We start from the raw sequence: 26,473 nt of genomic DNA, 5'->3' as shown, positions 1-26,473 counted from the left end.
TTTCTAGATTTTATTTAATTAAAATAGTTTTTGGGAGAGATGAATCATATGATTGTTCATTCTGACATGAAATGGTAAGAGAAAAGGACATAACACTTCCCATCAGTATATTAACTCTCCATGGAGAGATCTTATCTTACCCATTGATGAGACAGCTGCCTGTGTGATGCAGATTTTGCATCCTGTCACATGGGAAAGACTTATCCCCCCAATTGGAGGAGAACAGAAGGTGAAAAGGGCAGAAATCCCAGACTTGGGGCAGACTCTCCCCTTAAAGCTTGTAGGCCAAGCTCTAGTCTGTCAACTCTTTCATCACCCAGCTCTCGTCCATCTCTTCTCTGAAAGCAATCTCCAAGGAAGATCCTCCTCGAATGTTGTTTTGACGTTTGAATAGACTGGATCCAAAAACATCTGCCGATTTATCAGAGGTATTACACTCAGATTGATGTAAAGTCTCTCTCTCGAGTTATAAGTAGCTAGTTTGTCGATAGTTATATTTTAATTTCCTTTTGTGTTTAACCACTACTTTATTTTATTCATTAAACCTTTGTTATTTGTTAAACTGACTCTGCTCTGAATGTATTTTGATGGCCGGTCACCCTGTTGATGGACTCATAGACTCTTCCCACTTGAACTATAACCACTCCTATTTGAATGCATCTTTAATAGACTTGTATAATTGCAAATCAGAATGTGACTTTTAACTATTTTAACTAGTATCAGGAGCTTGACATCTCAAAGACTTCCCGATCTTGGAGACAAAAATAAAATATATAGCCATCCACTGACAAAGTGAGCGGGCTTTATGAGTCTGACTCTGCGAAAAGGATTTAGAGTGATTGCACTCTAACTGTGGATTCTCACATAATTATACACATTATAATTATATTATTATATGTAGTTTAATCATATTTTCAGTTTAAAAAAAGGGTGCAGATCTATACAATTCATTCAATCAAAGAAATATAAAAATACTTAAAAATATTAAAGAGTCTTTAAATGTTTAATCAAAATTAAGCATTTATTTTGTCAAAATGTCTAAAAAACAGCCATAAGCCTAAAACGAAATTTTATTGACATGCTTTAATTCAAATGTTCAAATAGTGCTGTTAGGATACTTTTTTAAAATTATTCTTTATTAAAATTATAAAGTTGTTCTTTTGATCTGATGAGATGAAATGTCTTGAAAACATTTCATTTTTGATTAAAATATTCAAGGACTTCTTAATATTTTTCATTTTTCAGCATTTTTATATTCATACTTATTTTAGCAAAAAATGTAAGGCATTCAATATAATTTATTTAATTTACAGTTAATGAAAAAATTCAACAAACTGTTAAGAAAAATTAAAGAAAAAATATTTAAACTTAAGTATATTAAAAATGTATTAGATATATCAATATCTTACCGATACCATCCTGTCTAATATACTGCAAATTTTATTATATAAAATATCTTTGTCTTTCCTGGGATAATTTTTGGCATCGTTGAAAAAACTAAAACATTTCTCAATTCCTTCAAGCATATTTGTCTAAGACATTAAAAAAACATTATTATTTTTAAAATCATAAAAAAATAATATTTTTAATGTTTAAAATTCTATACCAATCCCTCTTTATTCATGGGTGCATCCATTGATAGCATACTAAATGCACCAGAAATTACCATTGAATCTTCTACTGTTACTATAGGTAATGATAACAACGATTTCATTACTTCATTATTTTTCTGCAATATGAATTAATTAGAATTTATTATTTAAATTTAAAAACTTTATGATAAATGTAAATTATTATAAATTTTGAATTATGTTAATAAATATCATTTACATCATTATTTTTTTTTAATTTTATGGTTTAAGATAAGTTAATATCTCAAAAATCCTTTGTATAATCAGATAATATTGGAAGAATGTATTGCTTAACAATATAACTGGAAGAATTATAAGTGAATTCATATTTAGTTTCAATATTTTCAAGTAATCCAGATATTTTATTTACATTTCATATTGCAGCTGTCTCTTGTTGACTTGTATGATGAGCATATAGTCCAACAAGCAATAAGGTTTTCTAACAAATTTTATTAAGAATTTCTGAATAAACAGTTTCAATTCAATTTACATAAAAAAAAAACTAAAATTGCCTGTTAAGGAAGCAAAAGTAAAAATTTATTAAAAACATTTTTGGCCTATACTAATATTATTATGAAGAGTACAGTACATCTACTGCAGTCTAGATTCAGGATAGCCAGATGTAACTGCTGAGTCCAGTTCATTGTGGGTCAATGTAAATTCAGAAAAAGGCAAAAGAGAGCAAAAGTATAAATAAACAAAGATTGCATCATATGGATGAATAATAAGCTGAAAACATTCCTAATAAATTCTTATTTTTGGCTTCCTTTACAAGCTATTTAACTTTTCTTTTATTAAAATATATTGTCAAGTTTTGTTCATTTCTAAGTCAATTTGATTTATGTTTGAGAAGCTTTCTTAAAAAGAATACTTTTCAAAGTCAAACAATTGCTAGATTATATCAGACTATATTAATGCTACTATTAATGATTAATCATTAAGTATGTGACCAGAGGGTCAGCACCTCTTTGATGCTGCATCAGGATGACATCACCGTGTCCCGTTCGACACAGAAGCTGCAATGGCAAATTGTTTTGTTTTTGAAAGTAGGTCATGTGAGCGGCCGCATATGTAAGCAATCGGATTCCAGATGGAGGACTGTGAGACAGAATGATGGAAGTAATGCACTTAGACATCCCTTGAGAATGGAGTTAGATAGATGAATGCCAAGACCAGATATGGAAAGCTTAGGGGTAGAGACCCCAATTAACTACATACAAATTTTTAATGAAAACAAAAGTCACATTATTTCAATTCAAAAATTCCCCTGAACAGAGTTAGATACATAACTGGCACAGTTCTATTGCTAACAGGAAAAGCATGATGTACAGGGACAAATCAGCACCACACAGGCAAGTGCTATGTGCTACCTGTTGCAGTAATGGCATAATGGCAAATCTATTTTGAACTATATCATTGTCAAAGTAATTAAGTGAATATAATGAATACAGTTGACTCTGCATAAGTTGACCCCAAGGGGAAGTGGAAATGTGTTGAGTTATCCGATATGATGATTAAAGCAAAGTTGGAAAAAAAACCACAAAACTACAATTAGGAAAATACAGAAGTGCGTTATACAGTAATATAGGCTTACAATACATTGTGTCCTCCATTTACAATTACTCTGTGAATGAAAAACTGAAAAATTCATTTAGTGTTGTTTGTTTTGAGCACTTAACTGGCTCAACTTTCTTTTTCAACGATCACGAACGCCTTGAAAACATCATCTTCGCAATTGTCAATTGTTGGCAAGTAACGTCTAAGGATTCTTAATGCCTCTGGCATGAGAAAATGCAAAATTGGATTCTGGTGTGACGTTGATGTAGATTGTATATTTTCTTTTTGTTTATCTGTTATTATTTTATACATAAAAATACATAAAATGTTAAGGCATTTTTATTAATATGTATATATATATTAATAATATTAATACATATTATTATATTATTAAATATATTAATTATATATTAATAAATAAATCGACTCCCCCTCCTGAAAAAAAAATGAGTTTGCACCACATGTGCGGAGTGAATTCATTTTTTTGGGAGGGGGTAATGACTTATCAGAGTGTGGGACAGCAAAAGTATGTCGACTTATCCAGTGGTGACAAGTTAAATGGTGTCGAGTAAACCGGAGTTTTTTAACATTAATGCCTATGTAAGTCAGCCAGGACCACAGAAACTGACTACCTAACCAATGGTGTCGAGTTATCTGGGTGTTGACTTATGTGGACTCGACTGTATATATTTAAAATTATATTCTTTTTTGTAAGAATTATATTCACTTTATTAATTTATTAATTTTTTTGCCAATAGATGCCTCTACATGCAAAGCCAGAAAATTGAATGTAGACAGAAATTAATTAATATATAGATATTCAATCAATATTTTGGGATGATATTTATGACATTATCTAAGTTAGAAATATGTTAATATAACTTCTGAGTTTTGTAGCAATTGGGTCGAATGGCCTAGGTATGCATAACAAACAAACATCCTCATTTATATATAATAATTACTTTCTTTTATATTTGCAGAATAGGTTAGAAGTCATAGATTTTTTTCTTTGTTGATAATAGAATTTGGGGCCACTTTGGGGATTACGAAAAGGGCAACTCAAATGAAAAGAAGAACCTGTGCTCCAATGTATGGATGCTCCTGGTTCACAGATTCCTGCTGAATAAAACTTGGGCTGTTCTGACTTGAAGAATTCTTCAAGTGCAGTTTTCATCATCATTAGTGAATTGTTTTCCATCCAAGAAGTATTGCATGGAATGGAAGAGTTGGTAGTTAGATGGTGCAATGTCTGGGCTACAAGGGGTAGGCTCTAAAACCTCTCAGCTGAGCTCCAGCAACTTGGCAAACCATAACACATGTGATCTGCATCATCACGAAGAAACATCTTGTAGATCTTTCCAATGGGAATTGAGTGATGAACTACAGTGGACTGGTCACAACCAAGTGTCTTGCTTATTTCTCACAGGTATGGGTTGTGACTGCATGCCCTATTTTGTACAAGGGTGTCGCCCGGGGGTAGGGGCAGAGGGGCAGCTGCCCTCCCCTAGAAATTCGAAAAAGTTATTTAAATGCTAAGTTTTAATTAAAATAATCTTCTTAGGCTTCTTGTAAGTTAAAGAAAATGTTTTATTTGAGATATTTCTTTTCCGGTACATAGTAAATGATTAAAACTTTATGAATCGTTTTTATTTTACCTACATACAATTCATATCCTCTATCAATTTACATCATCTTGCCCCCCCTTACCCATTGGCTGGCGTCGTCCTTGATTTTGTATATATGTTAATTTAAGTTTTGTTTAGTTTTCTTCTTTATTCTTTGTTCCATTGTTCTATTCCTTCTAGAATTTTCTTTCCTAACCCTTTCCCATTGGGTGGTGATGACCAATTCTTAGAACAAAAAGAAAAGAAAGTGGCCCTGAGGGATAAGGAGTGGGTAATAAACACTCTTGACTTGGATGTCAATAGGAAAGGACATGAAAGATTGTGCTTCAGGTCGTATTTCTGCAACAACTGAGATAAGAAACGGTCCATAACATAGAGAAGATAACATGGCAAGTTTGGCAGAGAGAGAAAAAAGAGAGAAGAAAAGAGCCCAAGAAAAAAGATCAAAGTTGGCATCCACCCAAGATTAATGGAAAACCTAGTTACCCACTTTCTTCTAATCCAATTTCTTATATTTTTTATATCTATCACTTCCCTTCTTCCATAGTTTAAGTTAGCTTTTAAGCCTTAGTCATAGTTTGTTTTACTTTGATCATAAATATTATTGGTACATATATTTTATGTTGCAAACCTGGTACCAATTGTCGTTCCACCACTTTTGTTACTAGCAAAAAACTGTATTACTATAATTTTGATTGAGGGGTTGGAATCCTAAAGAACTTCGTTCACCACACTCGAAAATAAAGATACTGTTTCTTTTTATGTATATTTGTATGTTTCCTTTTGTCAGGGTATGTACTTTCATGTGTACATCACAAGGTTGGCTTCCACCAACTGACACGGTTTGTCATCCAATAGGATAGAAGGCCTTCTTGAGTATGGCTTATCTTTGACTTCATATTGCTCAGCTTCAAATTTATTGAACCAATCACAGATTATAGACTTGAGATGATATTCTTGCCAAACAATTGCATTATATAGCAATAAGATTCAGCTACTTTTATACGAAATTGATAATTGTAAAAAACATGTGCAAATTTGATCATGAGAAAGCATTGGCAAACTTGACATATTTAAAAAATTGTATCACTATACAGATATCTTTTCACTTATGATTGTGCATCTCAACATCCTTTATTTACACAATCCATAAGAAACTTCCAGAACCATCTTTCAGAGAACAATTTTGAATAATCTAGAGAAATTTAGAAAATTTCAGAAACATTCGCATCAACCTAATACAATATCTTTGAATGGAGTATACATTAAATGTATTAGTGGCATAGCCAGAAACTACAAATAGAAAAATGCAAAAATTTTTACCTGTTTTTTATTATAAAATTTATAAGAAGACCAATTACTTTTTTATAATACTATTTCCAATCATCTTTTATTCTTGGCCATTATGTTAATCACCTCACTGTTTTTTCATTTTTTTTTAAAATTTGACAAGTGTTTTTTTAAAATTTTCTTTCGGGGGTGCACTCACCCATTTACCCCACTCACTCTCTTCTGATTGTACTATTGAAATGCATATTTACATATTTTGTATATTCTTCATTCAATATAAAATGCCTATTTGCATATACATTTTGTAAATTTTATTCAAAACAAAAATGCTAGTGCTAATATGATTCAAAAATTAAATTTTTAATTTATTTTTTGTGTGAATGATCCTATTTTTTTAATTCTATTATAATAAAAATTAATTTAAAATTTTATTATTTTCAAAATGAATTTTTAAATAAATTTAAAAATATATCTTATTTACCTTTATAGCTAATTCAAGAAAATTGTTGTTTGAATCTTCTATCATTTCTGCAATTTCATTTCTTGCTTGAATTGTAGTATAACTTGAATCTATTCCTGTTAAGTTTTTATATTTATCCCATGTCTGGTTAATTCTAATCTCTCTTCTTAATTTTCTTTCTTTGTCTTCTGTAATAAATTTTAAGTATTTACTGTTTGTATGTGTTGCAACTGAAAGAGAATAACTTTATATCTATAATTTATGTATGTACAAATTAACTTAAGTAAAGACCAATTGCTACATAATGAGAGTTTCAGAAAAAAGTAAATTTAAGCCTATAACATTTAAGGATAATGCATATGTGATGTAGTAACAAAAACAGAAATTGATAGCACTTTGTTGTCACAATCATGATATAAACATGTACAGTACACAACATCTACAGCTTATTACCATATTTATTTGTTTTAAGGCAATATCCTTAAATTCATAGCCTTTCTTTTCCTGCATAAACTAAATAATAGCATTCTATCTTTTGAATAAATGCTTCTGTATTAAATGACATTAAACAAATCACCTCTCTTAGGTGTCCTGGTTCATAGCAATATTGTCAAAGATTCTTCTATTAAAGTAGCATATGATTACAAATGATCTGTTTGTTATTGGCCATCAGAAATGCAACTTGCTGATACACAGCATGAAAGCTGAAGCTTAGCTATCTCTTGATGCTCAAATAAAAGTGGTGCAGAATTAAATTTTGTGGCATCAAGTTTGTGACATGCTTATATCTGATGATTATTGATGAAAAGGAAGGGGGAGTCTTTGATGATGTAAGATTGCATTTATCAATTTTTTTCTCCCCAATCATCATAAAATTGAAAATAATTCCTGTGTATTTGCAAATGGTTTTAACTTCTGGTTTGATGATAATTAGATGAAGAGGATATCTTGATTTCTGATGACTATGGTTGATGATAAAGGGAGATCATAAAAAGGCAAATTTTTGCTGATGTAATATTTGAGCAGCCAAAGTTATATATGTGAAAAGTAAGCAAATTTAAGTGACTCACTAAATTGATAAATCTTCACTTTATTATTACATAACTATTTGGAAGATAGTCAAAAATTGATGTTGAAAACATTAGTATTCTTTAAATTTCACTCACGGTTAAAGGAGCATTAATCAATTCAGAAATGTTTAAATCTTTCTTAAAATCTAAATAATAAATATCATACCATAAATAATGGTAATTTCTAAATATTATTTTGAAATTAATCACTAAAATATAAATATGTAATGATTTTTCACATACATCTACCTGCATTCATGGGCTTGCCTGAGAATGAGAACCTTGAAAATATTAGAATTTAACTAAAACATTTTTTCTCTTGATCTCAAAAAAGCAGATAAATGTACTTGTTTGAGAAATTTGAAGAAATAAATTTATGTAGATAATCATTTTTAAATTAAAATATTTTTTAAAAACAAAATATGATTTAAATAGTAATATATTTACCAAAAGGAGGTTTGTTCAAGTTTACATTTTCATTATATTCCATAAAAACTGATACATATGCTAAAATTATTTGAGTTACACGATTAATATCCGAGTTATTGAAGGCTAATTCAAGAGAACGAGTTTCATTCCATTGTTTAAATTCATCTTTTGATGGGAGAAGTGTCTAAATATCAAATAATAAATATCTCAGTTTTTGTTTAGTTTATTATTTCTTTATAAAAAAATAACTTTGATATAAGATAAATACCTTTATTGACTGAACAAAAATTGTTGTTTCTGCTCCATAATGATCCACTGCACTAACATATATATCAAGTAAACCATAAGGAAGAACAAGTACAGTATTTGTAGAAACTCCACTCCATAATAAATAACGAAAGTTGTTATTTTTCCTTGCTGAAATCAAATTATTTAAAGTTTATACAATAAATTTTAACAGAAAGAAAAATAAAATATAAGAAATAATATACTTACAATAAACATAATAACCTTTTAAAGGTAATTCATCTGGATCTGACCAATCAGAACAAGTAAATATGTAATTTTCAATAAGAGCATATCCTGTTTCGGGCTTCAGTTTACAATTGCCTGCTGTTGGTGGTCTGTTAATTCTGAGTATCAATTTTGCAAATCCTATTTCTTCATATTCTTGTATGTAAGCTTTCACAGTTACATTTATAAATAGGTATTTTGGATATAGTTCATAAAATAATTCAGTAATAGCAAGACGTTGATGATAAACTATAAAATAAAACGTGTGTCAACTATTTAAATTGTGAACAATGAATATGCATTTTATTTTAGTATTTAATTATTTTATCTATATATATAAAAACGAATGTGTGTGTGTGTGTGTGTTTGTCCTTCATGCATTACCACACCATTTATCCGATTGCCATGAAACTTTGGGAAGTTGTTTAATACATTCCCGCAAAGGTTTGTGGCATATGTGAAGATCTCCATTTCCCCCCTTTCAAAAATATATTTATATATGGATTAAGGCTTTTATGTCCAACAGATGGCGCTAACTTCAGACGACCTAAGTTTGCTTTTCTGTGAGGCATTATGCTTTTCTGTGAGAATGGATCTAAGCAGATCATTTTCTACCTATCTATATAAATAAAATACAACGTTTGTTTGTTCCTACAGATTCCTTTGAAATTTTGACACAACGTTGCATTCGAATATGCACGTGTTTTTATATAATATACATGTCGAAATTCTCCCTACGGGGAGGAGATGGACGGGATTAAGGCTTACCGTGAAGAACTCTGCTTCTATTTATACTATTTTACCTGCGGTTTTTTGCGTTTTTAATTGCGTTTTAATAGGTGACGTCAACAGAATATACACTAAAAAGGGATTTTTCGATATTCCCCAGCGGGGAAAGGGACAGGATTAAGGCTTACCGTGAAGAACTCGGCTTATATTTATACTATTTTACCTGCGGCTTTGCGTTTTTAATTGTGTTTTAATAGGTGACGTCAACAGAATATACACTAAAAGGATTTTCGATATTCCCAGCGGGGAAAGGGACAGGATTAAGGCTTACTGTGAAGAACTCGGCTTATATTATACTATTTTACCTGCGGCTTTGCGTTTTTAATTGCGTTTTAATAGGTGACGTCAACAGAATATACACTAAAAAAGGATTTTTCGATATTCCCCAGCGGGGAAAGGGACAGGATTAAGGCTTACCGTGAAGAACTCTGCTTCTATTTATACTATTTTACCTGCGGCTTTTTGCGTTTTTAATTGCGTTTTAATAGGTGACGTCAACAGAATATACTGTAACTTGAACACAAACTATATGGTGTATTTTCTCGGACACATGGCAAATTTCATCACTAAGTTTTCCTCAGTTGAGGAAAACTTAGTGATGAAATTTGCCATGTGTCCGAGAAAATACACCATATAGTTTGTGTTCAAGTTACTTAGTGATGAAATTTGCCATGTGTCCGAGAAAATACACCATATAGTTTGTGTTCAAGTTACAGAATAAGCACCGGCACGGTTTCATAAACACTACAACAGAATATACACTAAAAAGGGATTTTTTGAAATTCCCCCCACGGGGAAGTGTTACACATTTATAATAGATACATTTTGAGCCACAACAATGCGTGGCCGGGTCAGCTAGTTTTAAATAAAATTTTATTTTAAAACAGATTAATTCTTGAATTACCATATACAATATCAGAATAATTTGTTAGTATTATAGTTTCTCCTGTTTCATAATTTCTCATTATGATTTCCCATTCATATAAAATTTTAGTGGAATTACGGCAAGTTCCTTCACAACGAGCTTGAAATTCCACAGATCTTGGAGGATTTAAAAGAAAACTATTTGGTAAAGGATTGCACTCAATCTCATTTCTGCATCTATAAATACAATTAATAATAAAATAATTAATCTAAAATTGAAATTATTATGTTTTAAGTTTTCTTAAATTAATTAATTGTTATCATTTAGAATACATTTATTTAATTATATTCAAACTTTAATTTTACATAATTATGTTTTACAAGACATATTTAAATATAAGAAACAAAATTAATATTGTATATAGCTGTGGTGACCATACTGTGGCTTTTAAGCTGCATGCTGCAGCTCCTATATACTTACAAAATTTCTTTTTTTTTTATAAACTTGAAATATACTACTTATATTTATATAATGTTTTTGTAAGTTTGCTGACTATTATGTAGTATGAAACACACAAGGGTTGTAAGCAATAAAGTTTGCCTGTTCAAGTTGCAACTTGAACAGGCAAACTTTAAACAGCTATTGTCTCAACTACAAATCCTAGAACCTACTACTAGTAACGATAGAGAAATATTGATATGTTTTTACATAAAAAAGAAACAAATTTATAATAAACTTATGTTTTTCAAAGTTTTTTACAACCTCTCTTTTGTACATACCCAAACATACATTCTTAACCTAATATAATAGTGATATTTACAACAGAACAGGTGACAGTGATAATTAGTGTTTTAAGTATAAGTATAAAGAATAATCTGAAAGAAAGAGTAAATTTGAAAAATCAATCAATTTACTAAGTATTTACAATAGCATGATGCAGTTTTACCAGAAAAGCTCAGAATGACGTGAGATTTTTTTTATAATGAGAAAATTTTAATACTAGTACATTAACAGTATTGAAAACATTCACAATCTACAAAGTTTTACATCTGGTTAAAAAGGCATCTTTAGGCATACTAAAACAGAACAGCCAACAGACTCACTGTTGCTTGGAAGTTTCTCTTAAATCTATTGCAACAATCACTGTCATCTTAGCTTCTTTCCATATAGATATGTGAATTGCTTTTGGTCCTTATGTTACAATATATGACTATGAGCACTAATTTCTGGCTCTATGGAGAACTTATCACACACTATTGACATTGTTAAGATAGTAAATAAAAACATTACCTTTTCTTCTTACTTACTTCTTTACTTAACTTTAATAACAAGCAATACACATTTACATCTTTACTTTCCTCCATACAACCTTAATCTGGACAACAGGATGAAAACTCACTGACCAACAACTTTTTTACAAGTGTCGCCAGATGAATGTACATCAATTAACTCAATTAACAGACAGTCAGAGTAATCACACAGAGGTCGGTAGACACATGTTTATTATGACAACAGTATGCATTTCGGACAGGTTGTTTGTCCATCTTCGGCCGTATTTGTTACAAATTGTAACAATTAGAATCCTGACAATAATCTTAAGAGTCCTTTGTTAAAGATTTACACAATAGAGACAAAAAGTTTGAATTTGAATCCTCACCACCCTCATTCCTCACAGAATTGAAATTTATCAGAGATCTTCGTTTCACTATGAAAAATGTTGCAGTCACAAACTACTTCCTGTAAAGCCATAGCAGTTGCAAACTACTTCCTGTTAGGATGTAGTGATCTTGTTCTATTTCCTGTAAAGAGGTAAAAGAGCCAAAGCAATCACATAAGAGGATAAGAAGAGACAAAAGAAAAACCCTCACTTCTGGACTAGCTGTCTCGTCATTCAGATGGAAGAAGCTACACTCCATAATTTGTTACTACCTCATATTGCAAAGAAGTTATGTAAAATTGGAGCGAGTGAGTTATCTGCTAATAACTGTTATGTTTTTAATATTGTTATGCCACGTCAATTTGTTATACGGACAGTTGGGAACAACCCAACGAAGTACTCCCTTGAACCTTTGTTTTCCAATCCACTATAATAGTTTTTCACTTCCTCTCGGCTCAGCTATTTGGTTTGTGGAAGTGGGGGGGCGTGAATGGCTTCCTCATTCACGATCCACACTTCACACATGCTACCTTCTTGAAAAATTCTCTTCCCATCAATCCTTTCTTCTTCTGTTTTCCTGGAAGCTTAACAACTGTGCCGGTCATTTCATCATTTCTGGGGAAACTCATTAGGCTTAAGACACAATGCTATAGCTATAGCTGTAGCATTCCTATTCTGCTTTAGTCTGCTTAAAGATAGACCATTACTGATTTGAAAACATTCATAATTTATTCTACAAATGTATCTCTCTTTAATCCGAAAAAAATACAAGAATTCCGATAGACTATCTTACAGCCTTTAGATCAGGAACATCCTTTATTGAAGATACAGGTTACATATGCATTTCAGGCTTATTTTATCTTTAAGTCCAAAATGCATAGGAAACATTATAAAGAACTTATAATGTTCCTTTACATTATAATGTAAGAGTCATACACTGTAAAGTACAATGTATTGTGAGTTTAAAAAATATTAATGTCGCACTGAAGAGAGGCTTAAAGATAAAATAAGCCCAATATACATATGTAACCTGTATCTTCAATAAAGGATGATCCTGACCTAAAGACTGTAAGATAGTCTACCGAAATTCTTGTATTTTTTTCAAACTAAAGAGACATATATTTGTAGAATGAATAAACAGCTACCATAACAGATATTTGAAAGAATATTCATAATTTACATTTTACAATTAACAGCTAGAAGTGTTGTGTTCATTTATGACATATTTAAACTTTATTAATAAAAGTTTAATAAATCTGTTTTATAAAATTTTATATTTTGTCTTATTAAATTAATTTTTTCCATATTTTCTTACTGTTTAAATTATATTCAAATTAGATTTAACTGAAAAACTGTAACAAATTTATTACCTTAATGTTATTGGAGGTGAAATTCCCTCAATTAATTCTATCTGTAAATGTCCTCTTGCAGTTTTGTTTTCATTTTGCAGAACTGCAGAAATTCTGTAAGTAATGTTTGGACCCCAGAGCCATTTTGTATCAAAATATAATTCTTGATCCAAGATTATTGAACCTAATAAAAATAAATATGTTAACTGAAATAATTTATTACAGCATTACACGCAACAAAGCTTACAGAATTAAATTCATTATGGAAAACAAAAAAAATCAAAAAGTTATTTTATTAATCAATTATTATGTATTAAATTTACATAATAATTATTTATAATAATTTTTTTGAATGTGTATTTTAAAGATATATATTTAAAATTTTCTATCCTAGGGTCACTAGAGGAGCTTTTTTCATGCACATCATAGATTAATAATGCTTAAATGATGAGTGACAGACCACTCTTGAAAACTTGTTGGGATCTAATCCAGACTCAAACCTGAGATTTTTAGTGGTGCAACCCATGTTTTAATCATCTCAACTTATAATGTATTAATTTAAATAACAAATTTATATAATAATAAATTTTCTTACCAGGACCATCTCCAAAGCATCCACCTTTATCTTGTTTACCTTCAATATTTTTTCGATTAAAAATTGGAGATGACCAGTTACCTTTTACGTAGGAACCATTATCATAAACAAGACTCTCCATTGTATCAATTCGATAACAAAACCAATATACTTCATAATTCTAGAAAAATATGCACATATTTTATAACACATTTTATTTTATTAATTTAAAATATTATTTAACTATACCATGTTGTCTGGATTGTCAGGATCTACAGAGAAGTTAAGAGGATTCATATAAATCAACTGTCCAACTCCTCGTTTGATATATGATGTTCCATCTTCCAAAATTCTCACTCCAAATGGTGTGTAATTTATCTTCAAGCATGTATGATCAGAACCATTTCCCATGTATAAAAAATCACCATTATTCTCTAATTCTATAGAAAATATAATACGAAATCTTTAGATCTATTTTCCTTATTTGATTCTTAAATAATTAGACATTAAAACTAAATTACAAATTTAATAAAATACTTCTTTATTGGAGAACTCAGAACAGTGAAAAATATTATATAACAATGACAAGAAGTTTAGAGATAAGGTTGAAACAATGTATTGAGGATTGTAAAGAAGGAAGAATAACAACAGCTTTAATAGAGAATTTATTAGAAAAAGAAGTAAATTATTTTTTGAGTGAAAGGAAGTGAGATTATTGTCATAATTTAAACTAATTTATCATCATTTCAATAAAAATCCTTTATGTTTCTACTAAAGTGAAAATATTTAAAAAAAAAAAAAATTATTTAAATGTAATTTGTAGTTAAATAAAATGTTAAATAGTTCAAATGTATTGTTTAGAGAAATACTTATGTTTTAAAATAATTGTACTGTCTTAAAATTTTGGATATAAAGTAAGTTTTAATGAATACTATATATACAGTAGAGCGTCGTTCATCTGAAAGCCGGTCAACTGAAACGTCAGTTAACTGAAAGCTTTCCAGTCGGACTGTGTTGTGCTGAATCAAATGTTTTTGATACTAGATTAACTTCTAAAGTATAATTTTTTTGTTTTTATATTTTTCAATATATTTTTGTTTGTACAAAATAAAGAAATAATTTTTAATGATACAATAGCCTCGATTATTATTATAAAAATTTTCGTTAGGCTTAAAATCGACGAAAATTCAACATGATGTGACACGCAACTGAGAAAAATTCAACACGAAGTGACACGCAATGGAGAAAAATTTCAACATCGGATAGGTTAATATATTTTTCGTACATAATCGGTTATCCAAAAAATTAGTTATCCGAACAACCCCAGTCCCCAATTGATTTGGATAAATGACTCTCTACTGTATATACACTATTATACACTTATTACTATACACTATAATAATTATTAAATTATTATAGTGTATAGTAATAAAAATAATTTTCTTAGATTGTTTGAAAATAGTTCTATTAAAGTTATATTCACTTGTTTATTTTATCACATTTTATTAATTTTTATTACAAAATAGATAGTAAACATTACATTAATCTTTATAATAATAAATATTTAGTGAAGTTCAATAAAGTCAGAACTTTTTATACAAAATAGATAATAAACATATAATTTTATTTTTTTGGTTATTTTAGTATATTGCATTATAATAAAATTGTAATAAGTTTTGATGATTCTTAATTTAGATTAAATTGCTTTATTTTGGGTTTTGCTTTTATTTATTATACTTATAATCTAATAACCCTTATTCTTTGATTAAAATTTGACCTTCCTTGGTAGAATAAAGGGAAGACAAAGAAATTGAGAAAGAGAAACTAAAAGGTGAGCAGCAAGAGTGAATGAATATAGGTCTATAAATAAATATTTTAATTAAATTAATATAATAGTGTGTGTATAAATGTGCATAGTGATTAAACTGCTAGAAACAAAGTGTGAAAGGTTTTTGTCTTTCTTATGTAATTCTGATTGTTCAATGATAAGACATTTCAGAAAAAAAAAATTATAGATGTTTTTTCTGTTATTTCAATAAGCAGATTTACATTAATTACTTATTGATTTGGTATTAACCTACTCTCCAATATCAAACTAGAGTTATTTGCTTTTAAAATTTTGTAAATAGCTGTATATTTTAATGAACTCTTTGTACTTGTTTTAAATATACTAATCTCAATGTATATCAAATTTATACATATAATATGGCCCTTGCACTATAACACTCAAGAGATTCCCTTAAACATTATTGTTGATCAAAAAAAATTTATGATGATTAAACACATTAAATACAAATCACTTAAATAGGGCCAGCCAAAGCCAGTTGATCGCTTCGCTAGTAAGGCCATCTGCTGTAAGGAAAATTGCCGTATTCACACTGTTTCCATTTTTCGCCACTGCGAAAGATTTTGGCGCTAGTTAACGATGAGATTCACACGTTCAGTGAATTGGTCGTTTTGTACTTTTGTGTGCAGGTATAGCTATTTTATGAAATTGGGATAATTATATATAGTTATAGTTGTATATTGTTATATTTATTCGTGAGTTATACACAGTTGATGGGACTTTCTCTTCAATAGCAGCTTGGTATATAGATAAAAATACATTCATTGTTGTATAAATATAAAATTGCAATGTTTTAACAAAAATACTTGTTTACGTTTTTCATCCGTTGTTTGCTCCAGTTGACAGTCCACAATTTCACAAACACGGAGGCGACCTTTCTTTAGAGGCTACTGCCTCCGCAATAAAATGTAAATATGGTAAAAACGTCCTCTGGTGCTATTGCCATTTTCACATAAAATACACTCTCAAGTAAAAATAAATATAAAACATGGCCGACGGTATTACATTTAATTGTATAAATATAAAATTGCAACGTTTTAACAAAAATACTTGTTTACGTTTTTCATCAGCATCTCTTACAACGCAAATGATTTTAAAAGTTGGTATCTTAAAGGCTGCACAGAATGGAAATGAACCATGCTCTTCTTCCTTCTCAAAGTTGTTACCTGTTATGACAGAAACCAATTATAATGTTGAAGATAAAGTCTGTAAATTGCATGATTCTTCACTGTCTATTTTGCAAAAATTGCAATCTGTCACACAAGACTGCAGTGTTCCTTGTACAATTGAAAATGCTTCTCTGGCAGTTATCAGTGGTTACTTAATTAGAGTTCTTGAAGAGAAGGTTGCATGCTATGAGTGCCTTGAAATCCTCAACCATCCTGCAAGTAATGGAGCTCTTTTTTGGCTTAATATCAAACCAAGATAGAGGACAGCTTCATTATCCAAGACCAGCATTGGTGGGAGTGATTAGAATTCTTACTGATTTTTTTGATGATGTAATGACATACAGTGGTGCCTCATGTAACGTACTTAATCCGTTCCAGGTGCAAGTCCGTTAAGTGAAACGTCCGTTATACAAAACGCATTTTCCCATAGAAATACATGTTAAAACATCTAATTCGTTCCGCAGCATAAAATAACCGTACTATATCATTAAAAAAATGAACATGGGGTGCGTTCTTTTATTCCTCCGCGTAACTCTGCGCGAGCGACATCCGTTTAAAAATTCCTGCAGAATGTGTTCCTAAATTCCGGTGGGAGTGGGCACTGTCAAACGGCAAAAACGGCCGCTTGTAGCAGTAGTTTATGGTGGAAAGCAACATGGCGTCCTCCATAGCTCAGATAGTTTCATTTCCGGGTCCATTATGTGGTTTTATGAATGAAAATTTAGAAATTGTGAAAGCGCGAGTTAGCGCACGTGGTAATGTGTCTTTACGAATTTTTTTCGAATGGTAACCAGCATTCTAATTTTTTTCGTGGCTATTTTGAATGTTCTTTCAACAAATAATCCATTTTATGGTTAAATTTTACAATTGTGACCCTTCTTTTGCCTTTAAAAGCTCATATTTTAGAATTATAGATTCCTCCATCACGATACTATCGATAGTGCGGGCGCTGCCATCTTTCTTTCTTTCACCGTCGTTCCTAAATGCCTATGAACAGCAGCGCACTCCCGTAGTAGCGGAGACGCAGAGCGACTGCTATTAAAGAACGCACCCATGGAGCAGTCACCAATTATATAGTCCGTTGTTCGCAGCCAGTCCGTTGCTCGAGTCACGTAATGGCCAAACAGAAAGTCCGTTGTTTGCAGCCGGTCTGTTGCTCGAATCACGTAACGGTCAAACAGAAAGTCCGTTATTCGAGGCGTACGTTATACGAGGCACCACTGTACACAAATCCTTGCCAGGCTGGTTTGAAAGTTAAGCTGATATAGGTCATTTTGCCATACTTGAAAAACTGCCCTGTACTGTGGTGTAAGGCTAACACTGATGGTGCACATTCAAATCAGAATAATTGCATGTGCAATATTATAGCAACAAAGTTTGTTAGCCCTTTACTAACCAATTGGACTAGACAATTAAGTCAAACTGTGGAAAAAGTTCTCAGACTGTATCATAAGCCCACTTCTAGAAAAATATTAAAAGTCTAATGTAATTAAATGTAAATATTAAGTCTAATTTATACTGTAAATTTCTGATGAGGAGGAAGCTTAGTACATTTCTGTTTTCTGCAGTTTGTAAAATTCATTCAAAAACAGTGTACACTTTATTCAATAAATTAATTTTTTTTATGTAATAAACTTCTGCTTTTTCTATAAAGAATTTTATTTATATTAGAGATGTAAACTGAAGCAATGTTACTTTTACCATAGCTATACTTTTAATTTGAACTTTAAAACAATATATGTTGCTTTTGTTCACAATTCTATGTACTTCTCCAATATTAATTATAATAAATTCTTACTTTCAATATCACCATATTTCCGCAAAAATTTTTCGAAACTTTTTTACTAATCTAAAAAAATTTGCTTATTTTTTTGCGAAACAATAAGCAAATTTTTTCGAAAGGTTATATCGATATTTATTCTTAGAGTCTTAATTAACAAAAGTAATAATTTCATAACAGATTTAATACACAGCATTTTAATAAATTATCATATATGGTCCGAAAATGCGAAATTTTTTATAGTAGACAGTGTATACCAGCGTTTCTCAAAGTAGGGCAATAACGTACTTTACTCACTGCCCCCTTGTGGGCAGTGAATAAATTTAGGGGGGCACTGGAGGCAGGGTACTGAACGGTGACCAAAGGCAAAAGTTGAGGTCACTGACAGCAGTTCCCTTTTCTCTGTTAAACTGATAAGAGAAACATTGCGTTTAATCGTTTCCAGATGTTGAGAACAATGTACGGTAAGGGCACAAAGTATGAGATTCATAGAAAAGTTTTCCTAAGAATATTTCCAATCCTTTCTCACACAAGAGAAAATGGGTTAGGGGGCATTGGGTATAACTTTATGGAACAAAGGAGGCGGTGGATCGAAAAAGTTTGAGAATCACTGGTGTAGCTACTATAGGTAATCTAGTTTTGCTAAGTTTGCGTACTTTTCGAGTAAAAAAAAATATTTAAATTAACGATTAACTACTGGTATCTTTAAGAATCGAAAAGAGATCATTAAATAGTATTAGTGGAAAAAAGTTTGTATTTTCCATGCCAATAATACTCGGTTATTATTTCTTCCTAAAAATGTCTTATAAAAATAAAGGTGTGAAAAATACTGTATTATTATTTCGCTTTTTTCGAAGCATTTCCACGCTTTGCTTTTACGAACTAGGGAACATCGTTTGCAGCAGCTCATTTTTTGATTGTCAAAAGTTTTCATCCTGCATTAATGAGAAAAATACTTAAATGCAACGACGTCTCCAAACTCCTCTATACTGAAACGCTGATGATGGATAGTTACCGATCGTCAGCGCCACAAGCAGAGAAAATATCAACTAGTGTATATATGCTCGGTATAATAGACAGAGAGAATTGGTGGATGGCCTTACTAGTGAAGCGATCAACTGGCCTTGGGCCAGCACTACATGGGCTGAGCTTCTCTAAACTCTTGTTCTCTAAACTCGCTCTGTGCTTTAAAGGTCCCACAATCCATGAAAAGCTCATCACAAATTTTATGGTGTCTGTGGTTAGTAACATATGTAAACAGTAAATTCAATTTACAGAATATGTAGTTAAAATGCTAGTTAAAAAAATTAATTACGAAAACTAAAAATATGTAGTTTGCCTATCCTAATCTAAGTTGTAAAATAAGTTGTATGTAGGTATGCAGTACTGTTCAGAGCTTGCATGGTAGAGTGTGCTCCATTTGCCTTTTATGGATCCCTTTTGCCACTAAAACCACTAAAAGCACCTAAGTTTTCTTCATACCTGGGGAAAAATTCCCATCTCCTCTCTCTCAATGCTCCTGTAGGAATGTACTGTACTTGCACTTTGTACTAAATTCAGAAGAATGTATAAATGCAATTTTTTTTGCCCTGCACAATTTTGAAACCTGGCCCTGCAAAAGTTTATGCTAGTCTTCTTTTAAGTCATGGTTTATCCAGCTTATATTTTAATCTAACACTATAATAATATACATAACCTGATACATAAGTAATACCAAAAGATATGCCTGATTTTTATTGAGCCATATTAAGGTTAATTAATAATCCAAAACAAAGCAATTTGGCTAGAGGAAGGTGGTTAAGCTGCCAACTCATGATAATTTTAATAATTCTAAATAAATTTTAATTTAGTATATTCTGGAGTCACAATTCCTGCTTACTGTGCAGATGTGTTGGAATAATAGTTCTAGATGTGGAGATTAGACAAAGGTCCAGGTAGTGTAACTGGAAACACAATTATACAATAAGCAGGAGTTTCAGATTTGAGTCTTGTTCCAGATCACATGGTTTTAATCTGAAACAAAGCAATTTAATAATAGAGGTATATGGTTAAGCTGATTACCTCTATCATCTATTCCTCTACTGTGGCTTAACTGTCTAGTTCTAGCCAAATTGCTTTGTTTTGAATTATTAATTAACAATAATAATATCTGATAAAAATCTGGCAGCTCATTTAGTATCAATAGTTGATCATTAAGTAAAACATTGAACTACATAAAGTATTTCTACATACTAATTTATAGTTTAAAACTACATTTAAGACGATAACTTACTTTTAATAGTTATAAATACTGTAACTTTATAAAGTCCAATTTCAAAATATCTTGGAGGAATATAAAGACATTCACTTTTTCCTTTTAGTAATAAACTAGTATCTAATTCTCTTAAGGTATGTCCATTTGCATCAGCTTCAAATATCTTCCATTCACGAAAATATCTATATCTTTCAGTTAAATTGAATGTAGTAACACTATGTAAATTTATTGCTTGACTCCTTAACCACTATTAAAAACAAAAACAAACATTTATTTAAAAAAGGAAAAATAATTACTAATAAAATTTTAATTATCTTTTTAATAGATTTACAAAAGTATAAATGATGTATTATACAAAACATTTTATAGTATGTTCAATGAATTGAAAAAATTTAATTAATTTGATTCTGGAGATTACATTTAAATTGTTAATTATATTTATTTATTTTTGAAACATTTTAATATAAGATATATATATTAAAATGTTTTAAAATTGGAAAAATATACTTGTTACTTTTACTTCATAATCCAGGAAACTTCAATTTTATAATTCACAGGATGATCATAAAAAATAGGTCTTCAGAGAACCTTTTTGTAAACCTTAAGTGCTGAGCTGCCATTTCTGTTTTGTTGACAGAAGAGTTTAACAAGTAATGCACAATCAGAAAAGTGAGCACCATGACAGTTCACCTGTCAAAGTATTGCAAAGAACATTTTGCAACTCCTTTTATACTCAAAAATTCATTAGAAAATATATGTAATACAAACACTAAGGGAACAATAGTACCAAATCTTTTCCTGGCAGCTAAATTTTGAAGTAAGATTTTTTCACAAAAATTGAAATTATATATTCAGGACAACATGTATATCAAATTTGGTTGAGATTTATCCAATAGTTGCTTCCACAGAAAATTCTGAACACCTATTCTTTAATTATGATCATCATAAATAACTCACCCCACTGCATAACACACATCTGTTTTAAATTGCCTTGTGATTACACAAATTACTGTGATGTAATCACAATAGTTTTTCCTGTGCTATTAACTGTAGAATGACCCAATCTTACATGCCATAGTTGAACTTCAGTTTCTTTTTATAAGTATACTTTTGTTGTTATCCACTTTAGTTATTTGAGATGCACACAAAATATTCTCTCTGGCACTCCTTTTCATGTGTAATGTCTTCAACTTTCACACTTACTCCTGATTTTTTCTTTCTTTAATGATCTTTTGTCTCTCTTTTTATTCTGTTTATTATTTCTGCCCAGCAAGGAAACCTGAACTTATAAATTATATTTAGTACTATACTAAAAAATAAATCTTCTATACTTGATTATATTTTACACAGTACTCTATTCATTTCTTATTTTCTTTAATGAACTTTCTATGGAAAACACATCCCCATTTAAATGTTAGATTTGTGAAGAAAACCTGGAAATCACCACATGACCAGACTGTTGACCAGACTGCTAAGCAATGCCATAACACTTCTTACTTTTATTACCAAAAGTACTAAAACTACAGTATCTCTATATTGATAAAGAAGTAGGGGTGCTTCAAGAAAAAATTATCAAGTTGAGGAGTTGCCACTGTTAGAAAAATGTTGAAAAAATGAAAAATATCATTATTATTATATTAATATAGATACATACTTCACTGTTAAAGCTGTGCACATTTTCAAATTGATTTTTAAACACAGATAACCTGCTAGTTATCTGCATTATGGTAATCAAAAATTCATTTTTCTCAGTAAGTTAAATTTATGGAATTCTTTATTACAATAATTGTATGCAAAAACAATTAATTCAATTATAAAATATTTAATTAAAATTGAAGTTTTTATAAATTTGATTAACACTTACTGTCTAATACTTAAGAGGATATTTGTAAGATAACTTAATTATTAAATATTATCATTATTATTAATGGATTTATTTATAACTTAATTACCATTGCAGGATTTTTGCAAGTTCTTTTTGCAGATACAATTTTTACTATACTCTCCAATTCTTTTGCCATTTCACAGCCTATTCCCACTTCTGTTGTTTCTTTTGAAATACTATTAAATATTTCTACCTTTATATAAAAATCTCCTTCTTCTTCAAATTGGTGATAATACCTAAATTTATAAACAAGATATTTACAGTAGGCATATTAAATATTAAAAACATATTTCATATTTGTATTTTGATATATTAGAAATGATTTTTTTAAATTTTTAATGGAGAATGTAAGTAAATAATGAAATAGAAAAATAGATATTTTTATTTTTATGTTAATATACAGGGTGTTCTGCTTGAAAGTACCCAATTTTAATTTGCCATAAGAATGGTTTAAGATATAGCATCTACTGGGAAAACTCATCAAATTTTATAGAAATTTTTTGAAACTGCAAAATGGCACAGAAGTGAAATTGTGAGCATTATTGTCCAGTCATGGCTTTGCCACAGAACATGGTCTGGTATGCCTGTTAGCATGACCACTAAGATCTGATCTATATTTCTTTCTGTGGAGTTATGTAAAAGATATAGTTTATGCGACTTTGGTCAGAGATCATCAAGATCTTTGGGACTACATTGCAGCCATCACCACTGTGAGACAAGACATGTTGCAGTATTCTCAGCTGAAAATTGCCTACTGCTTTGATGTTGTCACTGTGACTGTTGGAGAACACACAGAGATGTGATTTTTTTTAATGAAATTTGGTGAGTTTTTCTCTCACATAATAGTTTTGTTGAACTTATATCTTTAACCATTAATTTTTATAGCCAAATCAAATTGGGTATTTTCAAGAAAAACACCCTTTATTATGTGTGATGGAAGCAATTAATTAAAACTAAATAATCTGATATTTTATTTAATTAATGTTGTATTAAATGATTCATTTTTCATTGAAATTTTGTTAAATAATTCACTCCTTATTCATACTTCATACTACTGCTTACTAAAGACACAAATATAGTGCTGGATTTCCCATTGGGCATGTGAAGCACATGCCTATGGGCTCTGGAAAAAATAAAACAATTATTTACAAACTATGATGTTTAAAGCAATTAAATATCATAATTTGTAAATAATTCTATAGCTATAGTTGATAAGGTACTCATTGACAAGCTACACTTCCACAATTCACCTCAGATAATGAGGAAATACAGTTAAACAGATCTTAGTTAATCAGGACTCCATTGTATATACAAATGCTCACATTTAAATTTTAATATAACTCAAAAAATAAAAATATCAAAAACAAGTAAAAACACTTCTAATCAACTTAAAATTAACTTTTAATTTGAAGTTGAAGCTTAAATCCTTTAAAAACATTTTTATAATGTTAAATATAAACTTCTTTATTTATTAAAAATATTTTTATTTCTTTTTGAGATTGTACTGTATATCTTAAGGATTTGAAATATGTTGGTTTTCATTGTCATTTATTTTATCAAAATTGCTATATTTTTGAATTAATCAAAAAGTATAATTATAATATTAGAAAATATTAAATTTAAAACTGAATTTACATCATATTAGATGGTGGTATTTTGCCTTCATGATTAAATGCATTATTATATGAATAAATGCAAACATCTTCATCACCAAATGCATCAGGAACAGATCCATCTTGAGCATCAATCAACAGACAAGAATATTCATCATACTGTTCAATGTAAATGGTAATATTTGCTCCAAGTTCAACATCGCAAAAGCCATTATTAGTGTCATTTGCATATAAACCTTTCACATAATCCAATATTCTCACAGTTTTATTAACAGGACCGTTTTTTCCATTTCCATATATCAAATAAAAAGAAAAATCATAGATACCAACCTGAAAAAATAAACATTTAAACTTATTGTTTATAATTATATTTTAAATCTTAATTTAATCTAAGAGTATTTAAAAATAGAATAAAACCTTAAATAAAATTTTTATTTATTAACAAGATTACATTAAAATTACTTTTATTGTATGAGTTATTCTAAAATTATTCAATAATTTGTAATTAATATAAAACAATTTTCTTTCTCAAAACTTATATCTGGTAAATTTTTTAAATTTTTAATAGATTTTAATATTTTTCCCACATCCTATAATTACTGGAAAATTGAATGCTGCAATTACATTAGGGAACAGGCAGGACATATGCCTTGAGTATCAGTTAAGGGGTTAAACTTTATATTATATAAGTTATATCTTTTTACAAATGCAAAGTCAGTTGAATATTGAGTCATGTTTCGTAATTTTTGTTGAGTAATAGCAAAAACATACTTAGTCTGGTATGTGTTTTATAAAGAATACAACTTTCTAGACAATGTAAAAATATTTGTTCAAATTATAAAAGCTATTTTCTAAAAGTATAGAGCACATTGAATATGATTAGCATAAAATTTTGGTGTGAAATGGCCTTTATAGGTGAATATATTTTGATATCTAAATTTACTGAAGTGTCCATTTTCTAAGAAATTTCTTTAGATACTAATTAAAAAGTATTTTTAATATTTTACATTTTATCAACAGTAAATTCAGGGTCAAAGAATTGAAAGAGTTGAAAGAATTTTACCAACTCCAACTCCACAACACAACTTGAGGTTGACTAATATGTCAGCGTTAGAGTTTCTCATTTCCCGGTCTTTTGCTTGTCCCAGGATTCTGGGATAAAAGTGAACTGTTTCCCAGGATCCTGGGAAATCCCGGGAGAAAATTAATTATTTCTAAGATATACAAAATATCATGAAATCAAATGATATAATTATTTTTCATTTTTTAAAGTAATTTAATACATTCTGTAACCTCCAAAATCATATTAATAATGCTGTGTAAGATATATATTAAAAATTACCTTTGAATTACGTAGAAATTTTCACAAATAGAAAAAATTTATTAAAGTTGCTGGAAACTGCATACAACAACCAAAAAAAAAAAAATGCTTTTGAATTGAATTGAAAATTAAATAAATAAATAAAAAAAAACAGATTAAACTTCTAACTTAGAAGGTAATTTTGTTTTTTTTTTTTTTTAAATAAAATATAATACAAACAAAATATTGTAAATTTTTATAAGATTTTAAAAAGCAAAGACGGTCAATACTCTGATCAGTCAATCTAATTCTTATTTTAGTAATGAAAAGTCTTGCTACCGAGAATGCCTTTTCCAATTCAATTGATGTGATTGGAATCGTGTTTAATGCATTTAAGAGAAAACAGATGTTATGGTTTTTCACTTGTAGCCTGGAAAATTTCTAGTTCATTTTCGAGATTATAGTATTTCTTTTGTTCTCTAGTATTTTTGATTTGTCTACCTTGACTGCTTTAATAGAAACATCATAGCTCAATAATTCGGCAGTTTGTTTGTCTTTAATAATCAGGTTATGAAGAAAAACTTCATACTTGCAGACTTCGTACTCATTTGTATCCTTGCCCAATTTGCACAACTTGGCATTACGCAGTTATTAAAGCCATTAGGCATGGTTAAAAATTAAGACAGCATAAGCATACTTATTCCAGATATTACTGGTAAAGAATTTTGAGAGTCCTGCCACAAATAAGCTACGTATTGATTATTGATCATTTGTGACGTGCCATAACGAAAAAAAAATTTTAAAAACTAATAAGTAG

At 29.7% G+C, this 26,473-nt stretch overlaps 1 protein-coding gene across 1 annotated transcript in view; it reads right to left on the bottom strand.

The window, feature by feature from the left end:
* The window catches only part of LOC136974738 (uncharacterized), a 108,353-nt gene that overhangs the window by 44,591 nt on the left and 37,289 nt on the right, over positions 1 to 26,473 (bottom strand). The window contains exons 13-25 of the mRNA XM_067269684.1: positions 24,379 to 24,686; positions 22,811 to 22,979; positions 20,877 to 21,105; positions 14,059 to 14,249; positions 13,831 to 13,990; positions 13,257 to 13,419; positions 10,269 to 10,465; positions 8,558 to 8,824; positions 8,331 to 8,479; positions 8,081 to 8,246; positions 6,585 to 6,751; positions 1,607 to 1,729; positions 1,410 to 1,532 (exon numbers count right to left, since the gene is read on the bottom strand). Of these exons, the coding sequence (XP_067125785.1) occupies positions 1,410 to 1,532; positions 1,607 to 1,729; positions 6,585 to 6,751; positions 8,081 to 8,246; positions 8,331 to 8,479; positions 8,558 to 8,824; positions 10,269 to 10,465; positions 13,257 to 13,419; positions 13,831 to 13,990; positions 14,059 to 14,249; positions 20,877 to 21,105; positions 22,811 to 22,979; positions 24,379 to 24,686 (2,412 nt within the window). The remainder of the gene's footprint in view (positions 1 to 1,409; positions 1,533 to 1,606; positions 1,730 to 6,584; positions 6,752 to 8,080; positions 8,247 to 8,330; positions 8,480 to 8,557; positions 8,825 to 10,268; positions 10,466 to 13,256; positions 13,420 to 13,830; positions 13,991 to 14,058; positions 14,250 to 20,876; positions 21,106 to 22,810; positions 22,980 to 24,378; positions 24,687 to 26,473) is intronic.

Source organism: Centruroides vittatus, unplaced genomic scaffold, assembly GCF_030686945.1.
Source record: "Centruroides vittatus isolate TY-2023 unplaced genomic scaffold, ASM3068694v2 contig_355, whole genome shotgun sequence".
NCBI lineage: Eukaryota > Metazoa > Arthropoda > Arachnida > Scorpiones > Buthidae > Centruroides > Centruroides vittatus.
Note: the sequence above shows the minus strand (reverse complement) of the source record. Positions and strands in the feature narration are given on the sequence as shown.